Source organism: Arvicola amphibius, chromosome 1, assembly GCF_903992535.2.
Source record: "Arvicola amphibius chromosome 1, mArvAmp1.2, whole genome shotgun sequence".
NCBI lineage: Eukaryota > Metazoa > Chordata > Mammalia > Rodentia > Cricetidae > Arvicola > Arvicola amphibius.
The window spans coordinates 165,974,062-165,999,568 of record NC_052047.1 but is presented as its reverse complement, the minus strand read 5'-3'; the positions used below and the strand labels follow the sequence as shown (position 1 = coordinate 165,999,568).

Here is a 25,507-nt window from a genome sequence, read left to right as displayed (position 1 = left end):
GTCTGAATCATCTCTCAGTGATTCAACTCACATACTCCCTCCCCTCCCCCAACCAACACAGCCGTCTGATTCAGGACGGCTTATTCCTCCCTTTTTGTCCTTAATTCGAGGTCAGAGTCAGGAAACAGATAACAGGAAAAGAGCCATTCCACGGGCATCTCTAGAGATAAAGTAGAAATGCTTTTCCAACCAAACTGAAGAGAAAATCCTATTGCAGTGATAAGTCCCAGCCAGCCCCTTGGCTGTGGAAATATCTAGGGAAGGCTGCCCTGCCTGAAATCCTGCAAGGGTCACTCCAGAGGCAAGAAGGAAGCCCTGAAGCTTTCTACCCCGTTTTGAATTCCAAGGGCCTCCTGGATCCTGTGTGTCTCCAGGCTTCATGGGACTTGCTAAGGCTGATTTTAAGGTGCCAGCTGTTTATTCAAGTCGGAACCAAGAGTCTCTTGGATTTAGAAACCACAGCTAGATAAGGCGTGGTACTGCGGCAGTTTTTCCACGGTCTTCTGGGGCAGGGGGGTCTGTCACTGTTTACTCTCAGGTAAAATTGAGTCACATGGGTGACTAATGTTGCTTTCTTCAAATATGAGTGGGGAAACCAAGCCAATTTTTTGTAGGAGAGCAGTTTGATCAAATCACTGAGTAGTTTAAGATGTTCCCAGCATGCCCTGTCATAAGACGAGGGAAAGTTTGGCAAGCCCTGGAGGTCTGAGTATTGCTTCAAGGGTGCAGATATCCAGGGCACTGTTGGTGCTGGGTCTCCCCCTTTTACCACCAGCATCCCAAGGAATGATTTAGTACCAAGACACTCTCCTACCATCGCCTCATCCCTTCTGCCTGTAGCCTCAGTCCTGTCCACTCAGTGCCCACAGCTATGATATCAGTAGGAAAACTGGAGTCTTGGTCCTGTGAACAAAGGGCCATTGGGAAAGGTGATTACACACTGAGAGCTGGCATATTGACACCTCAACCCAGAACTATAACCTATATCAGAAAATTGTTTTTAAATAAGAAAACTTGATACTTCAGGAACAAAATTTAAGCAACTGAGACTTTTTTTTTTCTACTCATCCACCCAAATTGTCTGTATTTCCATTTGGCTGGCTCAAAATTCAGAAAATGCTACCGGTGATGAAATAATTTGCAAGTTATCAGTTCAGCTGATATTTAAGAATTGGCATAAATAAATCTGTACCGGCTAGCTAATAAGGAAAGCCAAATCCAGTCTGCTCACGTGTGACTCTGGGCTCACTGTAGGCATGATAGTGCTCTGAGTTAAGCAGGCTGCATGAAAACAATTGACTGTTTTCCTCAACCTGAGAGAAAGAAGTCCACTCAACAGAAAGCTTACTGTGAAGGGTACTTGTTTTCAGATTTGTTATTTACCACGTAAGGACTAGGTCTATCCTTTTTAATTTCAGCATTTAGAAACAATAAAGAACATAAATTGGCAGTCTGGAATACACACTTCAGTTCTGGAATGTGGTGCTGGACTTTGTCCCTCTGTGCCATCATCCTCTCTACCCCCATCTAGAGATGTTTACTGAGCCACCAGCATCTACTGCATCATGCAAGGGCCACTGAATGGTGTTCACTGAGGATGCTGGAACTCCAAAGCCAAGAGCTTCTCTCTCCGGGGATAACTGGTCCATCTTCAGCTTTGTCTGTCAGCTTCAATCACATCATTATCAATGCATCATCTGAGAGACTCTGACAGTGACAGCCAGCCATTGCTCTATCATGTGCCATTTACTGGAGTGTGGTTTGCATATCTAGAAGCAGAGCATTGGAAATGATTCAGTTGGACTTATGAGCCACCAATAAAGTTTATTTAAGTCTGAAAGTTGGCACTCAGATGTAGTAATCCTCCTGTGTGGAGGAACAGAAGTGTGTAGTTACCATAATAGGTCTAGTGTGGTGTTGAAAAACAATCCCTGTGATAAATATGAATTCCTGTCCTAACTTAGGAAAATATGAAGAAGGTAGTTGAATTGATTTTTTTTTCATGTTCTTACCCATTGGATGAGTGTTTACCACACAGTTGCTGCATGCCGCTCAGCCTTCTGGTCCTGAGAATCCAACAGGGCAGTTGAGAATCCTGCCCTCTGCTTAATTACAATTTAGCTGGGGAGGTAACTTGATGTTGAACTTGTAATTATTGCAGAATTGACTGAACAGTGTTAGGTAGTTGGGCGTACATATCGGAGGAACGGATGTAGATCAGGATTATAGAAAGCTCTTCAGAGGGAGATGACGGTTAATCCACGCCCAGGAGAGTAAGCAGGAGCTGGCTCAGGTGAGATCATTGCATCACGCTCTGTGACTTTCTTCAACCGAACGTAACTGCATGACTGTTTTATTTTTCTTGACACGAGATGCATTCTAGACAATCTCATGGGGTATTATGATACCTACAGTTATAATTCTAGACTTCAACACTTCTGCAACACTGTAGTCATGGCAAAGGAAGACAACTTAGCTATCTGCTATGTTAAGTATGCCTCTTGGTAGGACATCTTGGAAACTATTAGAAAAATATTTTCTAGTATGCAGTTTTCCTGAAATTTTTCTATTTGTCCTTCAAGGACGAAACACAGAGTTAGTTCTTTATAATTGCCTACTTGTCACTGCTAGGGAAATAGAGTGATGCGAATATGCTTTCTTGGTAGCTTGAAGGCCCCCTTCTGCTTCTAGAGTTCAGTTATAACAAATTAACCTCTCCTGGAAAAAGTTGGTAGATTTAGGGCTGTCTTCTAAACTGTGAGGAACATCTAAGTGTTCTTCAGTAACAGGAACTTCTTACTGAAATGTTAATATCTCTTTATGTTCAGGAGGGTCACCCAAACCAGAAAACAGTACAGAAGGAAAGGCCAAATATTCTCCCAGGAACTGAAGGAGAGGACATGTTGTGACTGGAGGAAGTATTTCTGAATCCAAAGTCTCCCAGACCCAGGGCCAGTGTGGTGTGGAGTGAACAGGGACGAGCAATAATTCTAGAAAAGAAATGGATAGGTGTATGTGATCTGTTTCCACTGGCCCACAATTGATGGTCGGGATTTTGATGAGGAAAACCCAAGCAGCTTCTCATGGCTTAAGGTTGCATTTGCTAGATAGGTGCTTTGAAAACCCACCTAAGGACGATTTGGCTTTGATTTTTCCTAGATAATTCTTTAACTCGTTCTAATTGTTGTACCCAAAGGGGCTTGTTGGTTCTTTAAAAACAAAATCCTGAATGAGCATGGCCCCCATAGGCTCATATATTTGAATGCTTGGTCTGTAGTGAAGGAACTGCTTGGGAGGGACTAGAAGGCGTGGCTTTGTTGGAGGTGTGTCACTGGAGATGGGCTTTGGGTTTCAGAAGCCCACATTGTTCCCTGTTACTGACCACTCTCTCTCCCCCTCCCTCTTCCTCCATCTCTGTCTCTGTCTCTCTCTGCTTCATGCTTGTGGACCAGATACAAACACTCAGGTACTGTTCAGTTCCAAACCTTCTTGCCTGCTGCCATGATTCCTGCCATGATTGTCATATACTCTAACCCTCTGGAGCCTTGAGTCCCCCACCTAAAGCTTTCCTTTTCCTAAGTTGACTTGGCCATGGTGTTTTATCATAGTAATAGAGAAGTAACTAAGACAAAGCCTAAGTGAGACTGTGTCTCTGGGCGTAGATGTGTGGTCAGTGCACTGTATAAAGACCCCTAGCCTAATCAGGAAGATGAAGCCAAAGTCCAAAGTTAGTCGAGAGGAGAGATGCTTTTGTTTCCCTTTTCCACCCAGAGGGGATCTCATTTTGTAACTCATGCAAAGGCCCTATATGGACTAGCCTTACTCAATCATTCTTGAACTCATGTTTCCAATTAATGCTGTGACTTAAATAGAGGAAAATAGGCAATCCATGTAGTTTTGTGTATGTTCCATCCAAATCCCCTGCTCTATGGGCTGCGTGCTTTCTTCTACAAAATATGGTTCAGATGTTACATGGCAATGTTTTCACCTTGACACTTTCCAGATAAATGGCCGGGATTTCCTGTGGGAGATAACATTTGCATTAGGCTCAGAGTATCTTCCAAGGTTGTTCTGCCTCCAGGTTCGCATGCCTCATGCAGCCAACCACATGAGACTGTACATGTGATGCTGTACCAGAACCAGATTTCAGGGCCATATGCTGTTTTCCCCTGGAATTCATCCCACATCAGCATTTGAGCAAGTCAGATGCTGCCAGCAGTTGCTGGTAATACATAGTTCCTCCTCCTGCCTGGCTGCAACATGTCCTACAATCTCCAAGCTAACATCTGGCAGCTCTGCGTGGATTTAGCAACTAGCAGATCTCTCTGCCTTGATTTACATGTGGGTTTTTTTAAAAAAAAAAAAAAAAACCCAAACAACAACCCCTCCAACATTCATTTGTCAAACATTTATCAGATACTTACTCTGCATAAGGCTCTCAGCCAGCTTAGAGGAGCACACAAAACAGGAGGAACTGGTCAGATCATGAGAAGTGATCCGTGAACACGAGCACTTTCATGTGGGGTAGCATCCGATAGTTTCCCTGGAGTCAAAAGACCTAGAGACTCTTACTGTGTTTCAACACCGAGCCAGTTTTGACAATTTCCTTTCTTCTCCATAAGCAGAGGAAAATGGCCAGGATCGCATCCGAGGGCTTTCAGGTTTGTGTCTGATGACTATTAAGGAAGGGGTATTTTATTGCTAAAGGATCCATTTCAGCAGCAAACATAGTAAAGATAATTGGCAGGAGACTGAAAAAACCAATAGTGACTTCAGAGGAAGGCAGCATTCTGAAAACTAATCTTAATCTGCCTAATTTTTACAAAGGCCCAGGAGATGGCTTAGCAGGTCAAGGACTTGCCAACAAGCCTGATGATCTAAGTTCAATCCCCAGCGCCCACATGGAGAAGAAGAGAACCGACTCCTAAAAGTTGTCCTCTGGCCTCCACGTATGCTCTGTGGCATGTGCTACCCCCACCACCACACATACAATATTAAGAAAATATAATAAAAAATAAACAAGTATGCACTATTGCATCATAAGGTACCAGCATGAAGGCCTTATTTGGAAATCATATTCAGAATCATTCAACTTTAACATAGGAAGGATCACAAGTCTTTTATGATGAATGATACTTTCCAAAGCCCTTTTCACACTGTTTCTGAAAGGATGCTCCCAGCCACCCTATAACCAAGGCTGTTCTATTTTTCATCCAAGTTAGGAAACTAAGGCTTAGAGAGCTTAAAGGACTTACTTAAGACCACCAGCTTGAGTGAGTGGCCAAGCCAGAATTCTAGCCTGGGTGTATCTGGTTGCTATTCCTGAACCATCTCCAAACTGCCTGTGCACAGTAAATCAAAGAGGGGTAAATCTGGATTTAAGAGAAGAGAAAAGAGAAGAGGAGAGGAGAGGAGAGGAGAGGAGAGGAGAGGAGAGGAGAGGAGAGGAGAGGAGAGGAGAGAAAGAGAGAGAAAAGAAAGAGAAGAAAGAAAGAAAGAAAGAGAGAGAGAGAAAAAGAGAAAAAGAGAGAGAGAGAGAGAGAGAGAGAGAGAGAGAGAGAGAGAGGAAGGCTATGGTAGTGTCTGGATTTGTGAGGAAAGAGCTCTATGCAGTAGGTGATACTGCAACAGATCTAGGGTGGGTCCAGCTCTGCTCGCAGCACCGAGGAGGGCACTGCAGGCAGGTTTAAGGCAGCAACTCTTGTACCACCCAGCCCCATGATTTACCCTATCTCCTGAAGGAGACAAGCACGCTCTCCTATGTATGTTTATCTTTTATCACGGCGGTGTCATTCCGATGTTCTAGCTACTAAGGTTACAGAGGAGTCATAGATTCCTTCATGACTATTCTGGGACTTCCTTAGAATATTATGCTAAAATCTTAAAACTAACATGTAGCACAATCCAGCCATCTGCAGCATGAGGAAGGAGACTCACTGAAAAGACAGTTGCAGTGGCCCTTCACTTCACCAGGGAGCCACTAAATCCCAGTGCCCAAGGGACTCCCCGTACAAATCCAATCACCCTGTCTGGACCAAGGGCCTATCCCTGTTGTCTTGTATGGACAATTCCCCTTCCAGCTAATTCCAGTGTGCAGCAAAGTTTGCAGTCTGCTCGCAATTGTGTGGCTAGAGAGCTACATGGCTCAACTTTTATTGCTTTAGACAAACTTACTTTGTTTGAGTGCGTTGTGGCACTAAAGGATGGGCTAGGCAGTGTAGGAGGCTGATGCATTTGTAACATGCTGGGGATTTCAGTCTATAATTGTCTTCTACAACCACCTGCTCAGGTGGAGCCGTCAGCCCAGTTCACCCCAAAGAGCATGCTTTTGTTTTTCTTTAGCTAAAGGGCCCAAGATCCTCCTGGGACTGCCTGGTGAGGTCCCTAGCATTGCTCATTCCAGGTGTTGAGGTTCAGTGACATTAACTAGTGTCTCTGGAGGGCCTACTCTGCGCCTGGCGTTGTCCTGGCTCTGCAGCTAAAGTGGAGGTGGAACAAGGTGTGTGTGGCTCTTCCTCTTGGAGCCAATGAATGACCTAAAGACAAAACACAGTGGGTCAGACCCTTCAGTGTCAAGTTGCCATGGGAACTTGTTTTATCCATTTGCTCTGGGCCTTGTCTGTGAGAGAGGATTTATGGCAGCAGAAATGCATAATGAAACTGTTAGAATGTAAATAGGGAACAGAAATTGAGGCTGGAGAATGTATAAATTAGAGCGCCAAGGACAGAAGAAGAAAAACTCATAGCTTCAAGAGTCATGGAGATCTACTTGGGCTCAGCTTCAAGTTGAGTGTTAGGTGTCCTGGCAGCCATATTGAGAAGGGAAATATGGTTAGTGACAAAGTGTTTATTGTCAGAAAGCAAAAGGTGACCAATTCCTCCGGGAAGGAAAGGCTTTCAAAACCCTTGGCTTGTGAGAGAATGTCTCGCTTCTAGCTTCATACCGTCTTTGGCAGTATTCCTACAGGACTGGGAAAGTGGACAGTAGAAGACAGTGTGGTGCAGCCACGTGCACTAAGAGCGAGAATGGCAAACCAAAGTTCCATTCGTTAAATCTGCTTAGGGCAGGAATAGGTGGTCAGAAGTCAGCAGATTCACGTCGAATACAGTCCAGAGGCATCTATAGTTGGAACTGGAACCCCTGGAAAATGACGGGGTTGAATCCCGTGATGATAATCTTCATCACCGTCATTTCTCCTTACTGAAATTTTGATACGGCAGCTAGCCACATTTTCTGTTTCCTGCTATAAGGTTAAAGGGTAAATCTTCCAGGCTGTGCATGATGTAATTGTTTATACCCGAGTCCAACAAACACTCTCGTAGAGAACTATATAATAAATATTTTAGGTCTTATGCATTAGATGATCTCTGCCATGATTATTAATCTCTAAAACTATAGTGCAAAAATATCTATAGGCAGTCTCTAACTAAATAGGCATAATTGTGTCCCAATAAAACTTGAGTTCAAAACAAACAAACAAACAAACAAACAAACAAAGAGGGCCTGAAAATTTTCACCTATAGGTAACTTAGTCTATTGCCAACCTCTGAACCTACCTAAAAACCACAAAAACAAAAATGAAGGAAAAGCATATTATTGTTGTTCTTTTGGTGACGTTAAGGAATGATAAGCTTGGAAAGTCTTGTTTGATAGTGAATTTGGCCTTACTGTTTTATTCATAGTAATAACGATTCATGCTGGAAAGAACATGGCTCACGTGTGGACTGCAAAGTCATTATGTTCACTGAAGGAACATGCAGATCTCAGAGAAATCCAGTCCAACTCTTCACACGTACAAGTGGTCCTCATCAGACGTGGTGTATTAGTTCTGTTTCTTGTCCCCAAAACCAGAGACCTGAGAAGAAATGACTGAAGAGGGGGAGGATTAATTTTGTAGCACAGTTGCTATAGATACAGTCCATCGCGGTAGGGAAAGCGTGGCAACAGGCCTGCAAGGCTACTTGCTAGGGAATGATGCTGATCCAATATCTTTCTCCTTTTTTGCATTTTAACTAGTTGGGATCAAAGCCATAGGATGGTGCTCCCCACACACACATGTAGAGTGGCTCTTTCCTCCTCAGAGAATCATCTCTGGAACCACTCTTACAGATGCATACTCAGAAGTGTGTCTCCTAGGTAATTCTAAATGAAGTCAACAGTGGATATTAACATTACACATGGATGTGAAATTGCAGTGTGGTGGTGGAGAAGGTCTGAAAAGGCATGCAGCAGAGAACTCTGATGCTGTTCGTCTGTAATGGCTTCTCAAACAACTTATTCTCAATTAAGCTGTTAGGGTTGGTGTTCTAGGAAAGAGAGATGATGGTAAGCTATTCTCAGTAGGCAGATGCGTGCCATTCACTCCAATATCACCTCTTCAAGTCAAACTCTCCTCCTTCCTACTAATTACTAATGGCCTCCTGTGTGTGTAGCGTGCAGTACAACCAGTGGCCTGTGATTGGTGTGAACATTATTTTGCAGCAGGCGTTTTCTGGACCGTAGGAAATGCATTCTTTAGCTCCATGTTCACCGTTGGTTTGCTCCATTTGTGATTTGTTGAATGTTCAGCTCTCTGGTGGCGAAAGGTAGCTAGCTGGGAAATGAGTTTCGGATGGTTGTAAGAGGTGACTCCTCTTTGATGAAGGACAAGCATTGCACCTTTACCTTCATATACCTAGGACATAGCCCAGCGCACTTACTCCATAGGTCACTTTCATATGTTAACCCAGTGAAAAACTGGTAGTTGGTTTCCAGTAAGGGAGCTGATTCCCATTGCTTTGTGTTGAACAACTCTAAAAGAAGCAAAAGCTTTGTGTTTGGGAATTGGGACAAACCTTTAAAAAGTAAACAACAATGCATATGGGATCATATACCCTCTTGTATCAGACGTGGTCAGGTCTGGGATGGGGTAAGGAACTGGCATTCAGATTCACATAGCAGAAACGGTGTGACCTTAGTAACAGTTGGTTCATAGCCAGAAGGACTGGAGGCCGGGGACATTTCCATGATAAATTTGTAGGGAAAATGTTTGACACTGAGGTCACCTAAGACACCTACTTTTTATGAAGTGGTGACTGGTAGACACTCTGTGGCTTCTTTTTTCTCCCTCTGGTATCCCTAATTCTTTACTGATCAGACTTTGTTAGCTGCCCTAAAATGTATTTCCATCAGAAGTCCAAATACATCTTATGGTCATAAAAGTCTGGTCATATTTTGACTATTCCTGTCACTAATGAGAAACATTACATAAAACAGGGATGTTCTAAGCTAAAAACAGATTTAATATTGGGTAGCACTTAATTCGCCTGGCCCCAACTCTGTTCTGACCCCCAAGCTGGTGCCCAGCATTTCTAGGGGAGAAAGAAATGGTCTTTGAAGATGATGAGGCTGTTCTCATCAACACTCACAGCCTGGATGAGGGGGTAACCCTGAGCATTTTGTCATGGGGTTCTACTACTATGATAATGGGGAAGGGGTAAATCTAAGCTTAAAATTATATGGGGGTTACCTGAGTCTTCAAACAAGGGCAGTTACTTAGCATTTTGGTGTACACCTGTGATACCAGCTCTTGTAAGGTGGGAACAGGGTCTTGAGTTCAGGGTCAGCTTGGGTGACATGGCAAGACTTAGTCTGCAAAAAAAAAAAAAAAAACGGGTAGGGTGGGGAAAGATGGAGCAGAGTATTTCTTATTGCAATAGATAATTTGCTTAATGCCTGTTATGTTCAGATTTATAAGGATTACACCATGGATTTGAGAACATTTATTGAATGCTATCCTATTTCTATTGTATGCACTGTTTTTTCCAATTCTCATATCTCTAGACCAAGAAAATCTGAGCATGTGGTCATAGTTTGGCTCTTCAACATCTGCCCACATTAGCCACAAAGCAGCAGATATAGAATCAAGAAACAAATGGGTAACCTCAAGTAGCTTTTGGGTTTACCGCAGTGTTGCGCTCGAGTGAACATCCAGAGCCAACTAGAGATTGGCATGGCCATGATGGGCTTTGGTGTATAGAACTATTCCGATTTCTGCAACATGCATTGAGTATCACTGCCTGTGTGTTCTCTTGCTCACTGAGCCATTTTGGATGTTCTTGGTCTCAGGGCCTGAGGATCATTTTCTCAGATGCATCACGGCTCATATTCCGGCTCAGTTCCTCCAGTGGTGTGCGGGCCACCATCAGACTGTATGCAGAGAGCTACGAGAGGGATCCCAGCGGTCACGATCAGGAACCACAGGTACACCATCAGAGCTCTGCTCCTGGCACTGCATGTTTTCCCTTAGAGCTCCCGCGGGCCTTCGACGGGAAGAGATAGAACTTCAGTGGGAGGCGAGTTGTGTGTGACCTCAAACAAATTCAATTCACTCCTTGAAGTGTCTGAAGCAGAACTTCTCTCCAGGATCCAGGATGATTCAGGCCAAGATGATACCCAGATAACTCGCCTCTCTTCAGTGTCCTGTGGCTTAGCGTAGGTTTTAATAGGAAAAGGCATATTGTACACATAAGAAAGTCAAATTTCTTAGACCCTTGATTGTGCTCATATAAATTACTAACCTTTAGGAATGAGGAAAACCCTGAATTGAACCATGGCATTGAGGTAACCATACAAGTACCACTCTGGGCTTCCTCTGTCAGACTGAGGAAGTACTCACAAATGTTTTAGCCATAAAGCACTGTATTTCTGTATCCATTAACACAGCAGACAGACTGACTGAGTAGACAGAAAGAACCCACTCCGTTGGGTGCCTCATGCTATTCTGTCAGGTGTTCTTGTGACTTCCCTTTGTTCTGGTTTTGTGGGTGAAACATTAGCTGTGTATCTTTTTGGGAGAGTAGAGGGGCAGAAATTCAGGCTGTTTCTCACTGGACAGCTATTCACCATTTCCAGCTCTGTTCTGTCACCTGGGACAATCCCTTTGTCTGTCGATAGTAGAGTTTCTTCATGCTGTTTTTTCTCTGGAGACTCTCAACAAGCTTGGTCATCACCACGTTGTGGATTCTTCTACCTGCTTCCACAACTCAAAGGTCTGTGAGAACAAGATCATCCCAGGTGGGGAAAGAGGTGCCTGGGAGTCATTCTCAGGGTCACCAGGGCATGAGTAGATAGAGTCCATGACCAACACTTAGTCCTGGCCCTTCCTCTCAGGATCATGAGCTCTCCATGCAGAGATGGGCCAAGCTCTGCCAAAATAACTTGTTAGTGAGCACATTTCACCCGAGATAGGACCAAACCCTGCAAGAACTAGATGGAGACTTACATTCTCTTTCCGAATAAAACTGTCTTCTAAGACTTGTGTTGAAACCCGAGATGAAAGGCAGGAGCTCCGCGCTAGGCGAGGAATGATATTCCTGGCCTCCCCAGCTCTGAGTCACTCTGACTTGAGACTGGTTTTTTTTCCTTAGCATTCTTTCCCCTATTTGCACAGGACAAGTGGTTAAGACACTTGCTTATTTTTATTTACCTCTCTTGCTGGACTTCATCCAGGCCATTAGGCCTTCTGTATACAAATGTCTCTCCAAGGTGGTCCATGAAAGCAAATGGCACTTTTGGAAATTGTTTTCCTTGAAGCCAAAAGTTCTCCACGGGCCTGCTTTTAGACGGTTGTGTGGGTAAATAAGTCATAAATAGTGCTTGTTTTAGTCCCCATTACTGCATTTTTTTTCCACCCTGTTGGTGTACTAGCTTGCCAGTTTGAATGGCTGAGGAATCCCTTCCTTAATGTTTCTCTTAGGATCCCGGTCATTTTCTCCTTCTCTAATACAAGTAAGTCCTTCCCTAAACCCAACTAGATGGGGCCCAGAACATTTATTTTAGCATATGATCTAGCTAAAAGTTCTGTATCAAAAATAGAGTTTCTGATTAAAATAGCACATATCTTTTACTCACTAACTGAAGCCCTATTGCATAATACATTGCAATCATGATATAATAGTCAAAATTTCAAAGAATTCTAGCCCCGTAAGGAAAGGGGAAGGGAGGAAGAGAGAGGAAAAGGGAGGGAGAAGGGAGGAGAGGGGAGGGAGGCATAGGTAGCTTACCCACATTAATCACTGCTCAGCTCCATTTTGGCCCTTCCACTGGAGGTTTTGGGCAATGTTGCCTTCCTCCACGAACTGCTGTTTGCTCCTGAGAGTCCCGAGAGGATGAAGCTTTGGTTAGCTATTAACAGAGATAAAGATGTGACATTCAAGCTAAGGGTCAGTACTGATGAGTGGCCTAACAGGCAAGAGCTGGTTTGTACTTTCTTAGATTGTACTTTGGTTTTGTCACCTAGATTGCAGAGAACACCCTCCTGCATATGTGCACCTGCACATGCGCGCGGGTGCGCGCGCGCGCGTGCACACACACACACACACACACACACACACACACACACACCTCTGTTAAAGTACTCTCTAGTCTACAGCTCTAGTTGGTAATTTTGTATGTTTCACCCACCCCAATGCTGTAGTCACTTATATCTAGTTATTTGGCATGAGGACAGAGTTCCCTTCAAATACCACACTGATATCTGGCTATTTTACTTTGCACGTGGATTGTTTCTTTCCAAGACATTTAAAGCACACGAGGAAGGCAGCTTTAAGCATTCAGACTTCTGACCACAAGGAGGAAGTGTTCAAATTAGCCTAGCGATCCCACCGGGACACCTGCGCACTCACTTTCTACTCTCGGCCCCTACAGCTAGAGTCTGGGCCATGCCCTTTTGCAGGGGTGATCATGCCATTTGGTTTAAGTTGATGTCAAGTAACCAAGTCACCAACACAAACTGTTTTAAAATATTCTCTCCATACTTACCGATGAGTTGGTGGCGAGCAGAGGAAGGACATGGGAAAGGCCCCAGGAGGGAAGGTGTTTCCCCAGCGATGGCATATGAAGGAAGCTTTCCTTCCCAAAGGCAGATGCTGAGAATTCACATCGTTTTTCAAACACTGTTGCTTTCATTTTACTGGCAATCAGGACACCAGTGAGCTCTCGAGCCAGCTGGTGGAAATTTGTAGAAAGGGTCAAACCGAGATGGATTAAATTCACTTGTGAATGGTTGCCTGTGAATTTAATAGCTACCTACAGGTAACAGTAAGGTTGTTTTTATATTCTTTCCATCCCGCTTCTCTGCCGGGTTGCTAAATTAATGTTGTGTTCATTATGTTCACTTTGGACACTCCCTGTCCATAGGAGCCTATGGGTGGAGTAGCTAATGCACAAAATACAGCCAAAGGGAAAAGGAAGAAAGTTTTATTAAGGGCTAGATTATCAGAGAATGAAGGTCAACTTGGGACTAATCAAGATGTAACCACACCCCAGCCCACTCCAGTCTTGGGAAGGAGCCAATACTCTTGAAACTGATGAACTGATGTGTTTTTGATGAGTTGCATCTAGCGCCAGGAGTCTTTTTACGTTTAATTCATGCATCACCCAAGCCCACTGGCCATTTCATTCTTAGTTCATATAATAATTTATAGTTCAGAAATAAACACTATAGAGACTCTTTGTTGTCTATGGAGAGACTGGACAGGCCAGGGCACTTTCGAGAGTGAAAGTATCTATTAATCCTTACAGCGTGGTTGGCACCTCTCAGCTGGGCATGTGGTTACTCCAGCTATATCCTTCCATCCTGGTCTAGAACTGTATGGCTTCTCAGATGGGGACTTCTGAGGAAGAGGGCAGGAGTGAAAAGATTCAGTTGGCCTGATGTAGGCGTCAAGATGCTTACAGTGTTGATGTTTAATGTATCAGCAGTGTGCCAGGCTCAATTCTAGATACTTTATATACACTGTTGCCCCCCCCCCACCCCATTTCATTTCCCCCAGGGTGGGATTATCGTCGAGTTTTGCAAAAGAGAAAACTGAGATAAGGAGTTGTTTGGATTAATGGAACAGGTCATTTCTGGATTGGTTTTGTTTGAAGAAAAACTCCCAAACAGACTAATGGTTAATTCCAAAAGGGTGAGGACTCCTCACTTGAGCTTGAGTTCAATGCTGTGTCTGGAAGTTTACTTCGATTTTATTAAAAGATTTGCCTTCGGGGCCTGGAAGCATGGCTCAGTAGTTAGAGGTTTATCTTTCCACATTTATCAATTCTTTGAGCTTCTAACATCAGCCGGGTCCCAAGAACTCAGTAAAATTCAATTCAATTCCATTTTGCCTGACCTCAGGAAAGGGCTCCACTTGACTGTTCCTGGTTTGTTCTAGAAGGTAGAGCTCAGGCATGGCCAACGAAGAATAGGTAAAGCTAGGTATGGAGATGAATGAGAAGCTTCTGTACCCCTTCAACATCCTCCACTTCCACTTCCCACACAATATTTCTCTGTGCTCACCTTCCCATGAGTTCTCCCAGCTGTCTTTAGGGGATTTAATGAAAGCTTCATTACTTAAACTTGATTTATTGATAAAGCCATTGTCCTTGGTTATTGAACTTACCCTTAGGGGTCAGGGAGTCACCACAAGTTCAAACTGTCTAACCATGTGGGTGTGTCCTTGTCAGGCAGTGCCCAGCCTGAAGACACCTTGTGAGTATGAATTTGGGTGTGGTTGGAATATAATCAACACAGACACTCATTTCCCAGGAAGTCCCAATAGAATAATATCTATGCCAGTAAGCAAATATGGGTTTCACCATTTCAAACATACAAACATGGGGAAATGTCAAGTTTTCTCCCCATTACTTTTATTAGCAATGAGTAGCTTTTTACAACCTTATTGAAAGGATAATATTCTCAGTACATGCTGGTTGTGTTTTATAGCTAATAAAGAGCCTGGAATTATTAGGCAGTGGCTTGAAGAACAGAATTAAAAGCTGAATTAGAAATTGAAGTATTTATGATGTGAGAGTCAGAAACATAACAGACTTCAAAGTGACACAAACAGGCATTCCTTAGCCAGTTCGTTTTCATGATACAATGAAAACATGTGTGGCTATGAACGTGTATGCATGTGTATGTATATGTCTGTGAGGGAGAGTGAGCATGATTTTTGAGTCATACTATAAACATATAATAAAATACCATTTTGTTATTTAGAAAGAAAATCTGTATAGGGATGTCTTAACAGCCACTTGTCTGAAGAAATCCTTGAGGAAATACTTTGTTTTCCTTTTCTATGCAGAGTTTAGTAGGTGTGGCTGTGATGGGGCACAGAGCTGGAGGGGGAAGTGATCTGGGTTGAGTTTAGAGAAGGAAGACGTGGAGGGAGAGTTGAGTTATAAACTCCCTGGCTGAGTTAAGGAGCTGGCTCATTTCCGTGGAAGAGATGGATGACCCAGACATCTTCAGAAATTTAAAAATAATGTGAGGTGCTGAAAGATGACCAGCTGTTTGCCATAGCTAATGAATATGTAATTTGAGGAAATAAACTCAAGCTGAAGGAGGAGAGATTCAGATCTGCTGTCAGGCCTGGTTCCCAATAGTGATGTTTCAGCTAGACTCACTAGGACGGCTGGTTTGTATGTTTCCGAAGTCTCTATAACCATGTAGATTCAAATAATAATTTTAAAATATGGGCAAGAATGCAGAGGATTGATTAAGATAATGTCTCCAAGAATTTTTCAGCCTTAAAATGCCAATACTGTTGAGAAAGACAGACAGACAGAGAGAGAGAGAGAGAGAGAGAGAGAGAGAGAGAGACATGTTCTAGTGGGTGGGGTGGGTTAGATTTCCCTCTAGTGGTGCAAAAAGAAACTGACTGTCTTTCACAAATCTGCCACTTGGAGAATTAATCTTCTAACAAAGAAAAAGTTATATAGGTTCTATTGTTTTTGTTACTGTCTTGTTCCTCCCTCCTCCCGTGTGTGTGTGTGTGTGTGTGTGTGTGTGTGTGTGTGTGTGCACCTGCCCCATGCATGTGTGTATAGTCGGTGTGGGTGGTGGGTAATGGAGATATGAACTTAGTTTCTTGTGTTGGCCCAGCAAGCGCTTGTCCCACAGAGCCATGTCCCTGGCTCTTCTGTACAGGTTTTCTTACATTTCTATTGGCTTAGTTGAATTACATCCTGAGGAAAACAAAAACAAAAGCAATTTTTAAAAACCTACCAGACCCACAGTTCTCCTTTTTCTGGCTTTAATATTGAAATCCAGACTCCAACTCAGCCATTTCTGTGTTATTTCTCTGGAGCTGCGAGTCTATGTGAAAACCTCCTACGGGCTGGGAGTTTGGCTGCCGTTTCTCAGCGTGTCACACACCAGAGCTGTTTAGAGTTTTGATGACAATGGACTTTTTCCTCAATCAGCCTTTGTCATCAGAACTCTCTTCAAGGTACCGAGTGTGTGATGAGCCTGTCCACCCACACTGTCCCCTCCCTAGAACTTGTGAAAAACAAGACACCTGCTTATGCTTATCCCTCATGCCAGTCCTAGGACAGAGCCCATGTTACATCTCATATAGAGCAGCAGAAACAGAAGAGGCTCTCTTTCCAAAGCTCACAACAGACTCTCAAGCTGACAACTTGTCCAAAAAACCTAGTGGCCTTAAGAAAAGATCACGAAGGAGTAGAGTATTGTACCTGGACCTTGGATTCAGTTTGGGTTTAGCTTAAGGTTTAGAAATCCTAATGAACTGTCCCATTTTTACTTGATACACATAGTTCAAAACAAAAACAAAACTAACTTTTAAACGACTATAAGGAAATACAGCATTTAAGTTCTGTTCCTTCTGCTGACTTTCTAAAACTCAGATACAATGTCACCTCTCACTAGCCAGTTTCCATTGAGCCTCAGCATGGCTGTGTCCACGGCACACGAGCTGTTAACCAGCCATTGGTTAACCCCACGCGGCCTATGTCCACACATCATCAAATCTTGCCGGATCTTATTTACTCGGCCTCAGAAGAAAGCATGAATGAATTTGTGCTGGCCGCGCAGGTACAGAAGGTCACTAGTCACAACTCATGGCCGCATGAATGGGTTTGACAAGCTGTGGCTAGTCCAGTCTGGCTTTTCTAGCACCCTTCGTTCCAATCCCACGGCACAGCTGAGCAGCATTTCCATGCCTGCCCTTTCATAGAAAGCTGCCCAAGTCTCACGGCTGGTGGTGACCCAGGACTTGTTTCAGGCAGTGCCTTTTGGTGTGGCTAGTAAATCATTGCCTTGCTCAGAAGCCGGAGTGCATCCCAGCACATGAATGTCCACAGGAATCCTGGTCAGGGCCTGAGGTCTTTGGCAGAAAGCCCCGGATTCAGTGTATTCAACGGGAGTCAGACTTCACCACAGCCATGCACCGGCATGGGAGATGGCATTTCTGTCAGAGAGGAGGTCAGCTGGCTCAGCTTGTTTGAAGTCTGCTAGCCTACTGCCATATTGAGAAGTAATTCTGTGCAAGATACTCAACAGGGGAGTCCCTTGTCCCTGTTTTCGCCTCCCAGTAATGCTGGGATCTAAAGGGAGCTTGGGGTGAGGGTGGGGTATTTTGATGGCAGAGTACTTGGTCTCTGGATGGAGGGGAATACCAAAAGGGGTAATTAAGTCCTGGTCCTAAGTAGCTTGGGATGGGAGGGAGCTCATCTTTGAGCATTTCTGTTGGTAGAAATTGTCATGTGCCGTGCTGTTTGGTTGGCTGAGGCCTCTGTACTCCACAGTTTAGGAACAGAAGAGACTGTGAGAGTGGCTTCAAGTCATGGTTCCATTATTGTCAGATATAAAAGGGCCAGCAGATCAGGAGATAACTGCCAGTTGACAAGATGATTTATCACTCACAGTCCTAAAGTGGGGGGCACACTCACCCCACCAGATCACACAGAGTGTACGAGCGGCAGCTGGGAGGCAGAAGAAGCAAGGGGAAGCCTTGTGCTGAAGCCACTATTATTTTTCTGGGATAAAAGTAGCCTAGGCCAGGCAAGCATGTTTAGGATTGACTAGTTTGACTAATTCCAGGAGGCTCCGTCCAGAGCTCAGGGCCTGTCCCTAACTGCCAGTGGCTTCTGAACCTTATGAAGGGAGCCACTGGCCTGCAGGCGGTGAGCACTCGAGTGTAAGCTGTTGGGTATCTCTAAGACTTAGCCAGCTCTGGGAGGGCAGTCTCTCCCATAGCAGTGAGGCTCTGGCATACCAATGCCAGAGATAAAATGGTAGAGCCAGCCGGTTCTTCAGGTGGCTAAAATTTGGGAAGATGCTCAGCAAAGTCCTGTTTTTTGTTTGTTTGTCTTTTACATATAGTTAGTGTCATATTGATGGTATCTGGGTCGGAGGTCAAGTTTCAGAGCCAAGAGTGTGGTTTTTCAGCTCTGTTTCTTCCATTTCCCAGTTCCACAAGAGTGAATTGCTTGTTTGAATATCGGTCATTTGATCAGAGCATTCTAATGGACTATTCAGATGTCTTTTATGGGATTTTTATGACCACCTGTAAATCGGATTATTCCTGTAAAAAGTTTGTCCCATGCATGCCTCATGAATTTGCTTAATAAACCCCAGCTTTTGTTATTGTTTCCTCCCCTGCACCTCCTCTTTAAAGTTAATAATAATGTGGGCAGGATTCTAGGGAGGCTTCCCCTGGAGCTGACAGTGTCTGGAAACGTGACTCTTAAAAGAAGCTGCCAGGGCCTGTGTCATTCTGCTGATTCTGTGCTGTGGGGAAGGTTTGAGATGAGCCTATGAGTGCACTTTTACCATCTTTTAGGGTCCCTTCATCCACAGAGAGTGTGGTGCAAATTCAGTGCCTTCCTGACTCAGAGCAAGGCATACGGAGCGGGGCTTGCTCCGTGACCCAATTTATCCAAGCAGATGCGCCATTTGTGGGCCATTTCTAATGCGTGGACAAAATAAACTCCCGAGTGGGTGGGAGATGGAAGGTGGGTTCATCGAAGGAAGGATTTCTGAAGTCTCTGTTGCTGGCCAGCAGGCATGTTCTTGTTAAATTTACAGAGTTGGCCAGAATGATTAGCATCAGAGAGCAGATGCCAGCAAGCTTCCCTCAAAGGGTCTGTTAGTAAACTGTGGGGTCTTGGCTAGCGGCACTAGTTTGCGAGAACTGATGTCACAGAGCAAGAGAAACTCACCATGTCATGAGTCTGGAGAGAAGATTAAGGTCCAAGTATCCAAAGGTTTGGTTCCTTCCAGGGCAGTGGTTCTCAACCTGTGGGTCACGACCCCCTTTGGGTCAAACGATCCTTTCACAGGAGTTGAATGTCAGATATCCAGCACATCAGATATTTACATTATGATTCATAACAACAGCGAAATTACAGTTATAAAATGGTAATGAAGTAAGTTTATGGTTGGGGTCACCACAACATAAAGCACCCTATTAAAGGGTCACAGCGTTAGGAAGGTTGAGGAGCCCTGTTCTAGGGTCTCTGAGGAATGGGCTGTTCTAGGCCTTCCTTCCTGGTGAGAACACAGTTGCCTTCTCCGTCTCTGATATTTCTGTGTCCAAATCCCACCTTTGTATAAGAACACTAGTGACAGCATCCCATCAAGAACATTAGTGACGTCAGCACCCCATCAAGAACACCAGTGACGTCAGCATTCCATCACCAAGGCAAAACACCCGGGGCAGTCAGCTGAGGAGGAGGAGAGACTTTTGGTTCCAGAGGCTTTCTTTCGTCTATGCTTGGCCGACTCTTCTGCCTTCCAGTAGGACAGCATGTCAGGGTGGGAAATGCATGACAGAGCAAAACTGCTTCCTCCATGACGGTCGGAAAGCAAAAGCAGCAGCAGAGACCATCGTCACAAAAGTCCCTTTCGTGGCAAGTCCCTGGTGGCCTGACTTCCCTTTACTAAACTCTACTTCCCAATAATGCCCCAGACTGGAGACTGGGAGTTTAACACATGCGCCTTTGGCAGACATTTAAAATTCAAACAATAGCATATGTCATAATGTAATTAGTGACCTTGGTTTAACTTAATGACTTCTGTTTCCAAATAAGGTAGCATCCTGTGATACTGGCAGTTGGGACTGCAATGTAGGGATGTTGGGGGGCGGAGAGGTGGGCACAATTCCCCCGGTCTGTGTGTAACTTTTTGACTGCTCAAGAAAGCAGTCACAGGTTCACATGGTCAAACCAGTGAGGCTGGCATCCCAACAGAACTACATTTATGGGTACCAAAACTTGAGTTTCAGATTTTAACAGGTGACAATATCTTTGGGTAGATTTAAAAAAAAAAATCAGTTAATAGCATAAAAGCTGTTTTTATTTCATAGGCTATACGGAAACTGAAAGAAGGCCAGGTTTAGACTAAGGGCTGTCCCATGTGAGCCTTTGCTTTCCAGCTTCTGAAAATGACAGTTGTACACAGTTTCAGGTTACAGCAGTGATGCATGCATCCAAATATGTGTATTTGTGAATCTGGATGAATTTCAAGATTTTATAAAAATCTGCAGACTTGACCCTAATGAGATTGAACTTCTTAGCTTTTGAGTATAACCAAACATGGAAATGTTTTAAAATATATTTAGTTTTTGAAGTCTAATTTTTGTTCAGGTATTTCATTTTCTATTGGAAAGTTCCTTTTCCTCCTCCTCCTCCTCTTTTCACTGTAAACAGTTGCTTTGACATGATTTGCAGACAAATAATAATTTACCTATGCCGGAAGAAAGAGTTAAATGGGATGGAGAAAGAAAAGTCTGAATGCTAACCATGCCAAACTGTTAGCAGCTGCCCAAGCTACACTAGTGTGAACAAGCTTCCCTTGGAGGGCCACCAGGGACAGATGTCTTAATGGTAACTCCCAGATTCACTTCCAAAGTCAGCATCCCCGACAAGCAATGGGGCTGTTTTCGCTTTCTGTTCTTTGCTTTTAGGCCCATGTGTAGGAACTACAGTCAGGATGGCCAGTGTAGTGTTCCCAGAATGTTAAGACACTTTGATAATGTAGTCCTGAGATTCCACAGCTGTCCACAGCTGTATGTGTCACTATCCCTGACTCGTGAGTGTTTGTCTATAGATGAAGAAACTGGTCCCTCCGACTTGTGTTAACATTGTCTAATTCATAACAGACTTCAGAATTGGCAGTTATTATAAATTCACTTTTAACAAGTAAAAAAATGATAAGGATTTACAAAACACGTATATTTTTATGTTTATCAAACTTCTGCCCAATGGATCCCGATAGAGCCTTCACTTCCCAATGGATCCTTGATCCACAGCAGCAGGCTGCTTCTTAGAACTGCAGGCTCGGGGTTGGAGAGATGACTCAGCCATTAAAGGCTAGGCTCACAACCAAAAATATAAGAATTGCAGGCTTAGGCCTCTTCTCAGACCCACTGAGCAGATTCTGCACTGTCACAAGCTCGCAAGTGACTCATGTGTACCTTAAAGTCAGAGAAGTCTTCTGGAGATGACCTTTGAGATCCTTATTTCTTCTGCCACTGCCTAGCAGATAAATCTTCAAATGCCAGCCCAACTCCCATGTAGTTATGAGGGTAATGACCTCTGCCATGCCTTCTTACACCTGGAAAATTACCAGGAGTGTAAAAAACAACCCAAGGAAAGAAATTTCTGAGAGTCTGGGAAGATTTCTTCCTGTTTTTCAGGCCAATTCACAAAAAGGGAAACAAGATCAGTTTCATTTTGGGTCTCCATGGAAACCTTACCTCAGTGTCAATCCACAAGTGAGCTTGTTTTCTTTGCATGGTTATCTTAGCTAAACTGAGAGATTCAGAATAAGCCCTGGATGAAGTGAGGAAACTTCTAATTTGAAATTTTTCCAAGACATGGAAGTCTTGCTAAATTTGTTGGTAGACAGTCTAGCACAGCACGGATTACTCTGGAAAAGGCAATTATTTAAAACACTTAAGGTTTGTTTGAAAGCTGAGTCTTAAAGGCACAGAATGGAAAGGAAGGAAGGAAGGAAGGAAGGAAGGAAGGAAGGAAGGAAGGAAGGAAGCCATGCTCCTATGACTAAGTATACTCATAAAATGTATAGTGGCCATCCAGGAACCCCTCTAATGACTTTGTACTGCAAGGAAAACTCCTCTGCTATGGTGGGTTCCTTTTCATCCTTGATCTGTGGCAGAATGAGTGCCCTGCTGAGCTGTCTGCTTTATGAGACTCAAGCAGCCTTCATAGTAAACCTTCTCCTTTTTCTATGCCTCTGCAGCTCACCCAGTGTTGGGCTATCCAATCTTCAACATAGCTATCCTTGCTGTTGCCCTAGGAAGCTGGTACCCATAAGGAACACCTTGTCAATGGCTGTGACAGTCAGTTCCGGCTGTTTTCATCATTGTCTGCTCCAACTACAATCTGATGGGTGTTCGTTCCCTGGCTACAGGGATCAGGGCAGGGAACAGAAAGTAGGCTGGGCCCCTCACTGGCCTAGGGTGCAGCAGAGTTAAGTGGCCTTTGTTCAAAGAACTGAGAACTCTCTCACGTTCTTGATCTCTTTTTTTAATCTTATCTTTCATTAGAAAAGATAAATGAACTTTATTTTGTTGATAAAGGGAGATAAAGGAAGAGGTTTGCTGTCTCTGCTCTAAAGGTCAGCCTGGCAGGAGAGAAGAAAATGTTCTTGGTCCTACCTACTATTACGGCATGTACACTTCCTTCTTCGAGAAAAACAAAAATAGTCGTCATCAGCATATAGCATGTTTTTGCTGCATAGAATGGTATGGGTTTCTGCATGTCATATTTTATTGCTACCACATCCCAATGTCCTTGGTAGTCATAGGTCCTTACATAAACCCTTTATGTTTTACATAAGAGAAAACATTGGCTCTGAAAATCTAAATTACCTACGGTTTAAAAATAGCATAACTGGTATTTGAACCTAGATTCTGGCCCCAAAGTTATGGTCTTAACTATGGTGTTGTGCTACATGCCACCCAAAAATATGGGGATGCTCCTCCACCTCTGATAAATGCCCTGGAGTACCCAGAGCACCCTTCAGTCTGGCACAGAATCACTGAAAACCAATGCATCCCCCAGGAGAGTTCCCGCGTCTCATCCTCGAGCAGTGCAATCCCAGATTAGCAGGACGATGGGTCTAACTCTGACGCCCTTTTCTCTTCCAGCGGACTAGCCCTCTTAGGATGTAATGTCCTCTAGGTGCTGGGGACTAGCACACAGTGCACCAGCTGTGTAAAGCAGGCTGTGGGAGAGAAGCTGTACAGAGTCTACTAACTCCCCCCCACACACCACACACAGAAGCAGTATTACCCATTCAGGATGGCCTTACCAAGGGTTGGCCTGAAAGGACATGGTAGTGTTCCAATATTGAACCTATTGAGGTCCTTGCCTGGGCCCTGGCAGTTCCTAGGATGAAAGAGAAAGAGGAGAAAAGAGCTGACACTCAGGGCTCCACTCAGTGAGAACTGTCCTCGTCACCATAGACCCAGGGCCTGGGTGTCTCTGTTCAGCCCATTCCTCTCACCCTAGTTTGTCTTTCTTTCTTGTTCTTTTGTTTACAGATGTTTATTTATTTAGCAAAATAATGTCTGTTTTCTGTTTGAGTTGTCTGTGTCTTCCAATTTAAGTATCAGTAGTAAATTAAAATACATATATTCCAAAGGAAATGATTGACCTACCGAGTGATACCCAAATATCACTTTGTGGTCTAGTCACTCTTTATTTTGACCTATCCCTGTTTCTCCCCTTACCTTGCACAATTTCTTTCTTCCTGTTCGATGGTCTATCCATACTAAATACCTGTCTCCTAATATTACTATGTGCCAATGTTTAGAGCCTTGATACTGTGATGTTTTGGTTTGAAGGGAACTTTTCTATTACCGTATCTACATTACTATGAGTTATTGACATGTAGAAATGGAGTGTTGAACAGGAAAGTAAATATGTTTTTTTTCTTGCTTACAAAATTCTCAAAAAAATAAATAAAAGTATTATTTCTAAGAGAAGAATCAGAGACTGTCTTACTGTTGTTTGTCAGGCTGCCTTGTACCCTGGGGAAGGACCAGGTACATGGGGACAGTTGTAGATTACAGATCTGTGCCTGAGCCACGGTCAGTTCAGAGGAGTCTGTGCTGAGAGTTTGCATCCTTGGGACCAGTGCCGGTGACAGGGACCTCAGTTCCTTCTTCCTCTAAAGGTTTCTGGGCTCTGTGTTAATCTGTCAGCCTTCCCTAATGGTCAAGTTTATAGAGAGAATCTGTGTCGGAAAAAGAGAAAAAATAAATAAATGAGAATGTCCTAGATCTTTGGGTGTGTGATTATCGAGGTATCATCCATGTTCTCTCGCTCATACTGGCATTGCTTTACTGTCTCTGTTCCATTGCTGCTTTTCGTGGTAACAAACTCAGAACCCCACCAACACAGGCCCTGAGTGTCTACTGGGGTGTTTAAGATAGTGGGGGGGGGAATTTGGGAAACACCAGCCCCTCTCCAGTTATATTAATATATAACATCAAGGTTGCTAGATTTTCTGATTCTAAAATAATCAAAGTATTTGAATTTTCATATATATTGTATTTTAATTTTGTAATTATATTACTGCCAATTAAACAAATCTTGTACGAAAGGTTGCTAGCTTCTGGGTAATTCAAACTATCTGGAAATCAGACGATGAAAACAAACAGAAAGACCTCCATAAAAACATATTTTTGGAGATATCCATCACCACCAGTCCCATGAGGCAGTAGCAGAAACAAGGAGATAGAGTTTTGGAAATGAGCCAGGACCCTTTCTGTCTAGGACATTTGCCTATCTACACAGGGTCTAGGTGACAGACAAGGGGGCCAGGTGGACAGCCTGCTCCGTTACAACCAGCTCTGCTATGGAAAGGATTAGCCAAAGAGGCCTCAGTGAGGCAGCTTCCTGTGGCTGAAGGAAAAGTAAGTAGAGCTCCCACCAAAGGCAAGAGATCCTCATGGCAACCCTGTGTTATGTGGTAACACGAAGAGAACATGATAAAGGTGGGAACCAAAGAGCCTAAAGTTGAATAACCGCTGGATCCCCTAGAAGTCTCACAGAAGGAAATGAAGGAAGCTGACAGAGTCTGATGCCTCATGGTATGTGTATAACCTCTTTTCAAATAAGATGGACCACAAGTGAAGGTTTGCAGGTCACCTAGAAAGACAAAGCCTATGTACCAGAATCAACAAACCTCCTCTACAGTCAAGAGAGACCTAGACCTAGGTATGGGAATGCATCTGACCAACTATAAAGCAATTATTTTCACCATACTCATGGAATTCAAACATTAGACATAAAGTTATCAGCAAATAACTATAAATTAATTATTTTTTTTAAATCAAGATGTTGGGGGCTAGAGAGATGGCCCTCTGCAGCTAAAAGTACTTGCTGCTTTCACAAGGGACCCAGGTTTAGTTTCCACAAAGCACAAAGTGGCTCCTGTCTGTTACTCCAGTTCCAAGGTATCTAACACCCTCTTTGGGGCTCCTGGGGTGCCAGGTACACACACACAAACACATAGACAAAACACTCATACACTCATACATAAATAAAAATAAATCTTCACAATAAAAAAGCAAGATGTTAAAATTAAAGAACTAAAAATGATAGTTGACATTAAGACATTATCGTTTCATCCACAAGAGATTGTTAGTAAACTTAAGCTATGTTTGTAGAAACCAGATGTAACACAACTAGAGAGATGAAGGGGGA

The 25,507-nt window shown here is 43.6% G+C and overlaps 1 protein-coding gene and 1 long non-coding RNA gene across 2 annotated transcripts in view; one reads left to right on the top strand and one right to left on the bottom strand.

Annotated features, from left to right (window-relative positions):
• The window catches only part of Pgm5 (phosphoglucomutase 5), a 159,980-nt gene that overhangs the window by 125,976 nt on the left and 8,497 nt on the right, over nt 1–25,507 (top strand). The window contains exon 10 of the mRNA XM_038331263.1: nt 10,109–10,243. Coding sequence (XP_038187191.1) covers nt 10,109–10,243 — 135 coding nt within the window. The remainder of the gene's footprint in view (nt 1–10,108; nt 10,244–25,507) is intronic.
• Nucleotides 7,647–12,108, bottom strand: LOC119815089. Its single transcript, XR_005285500.1, has 3 exons — nt 12,046–12,108; nt 9,510–9,631; nt 7,647–7,870 (listed from the first exon to the last, which is right to left on the bottom strand). It is a non-coding gene; the product is annotated as an uncharacterized LOC119815089 (long non-coding RNA).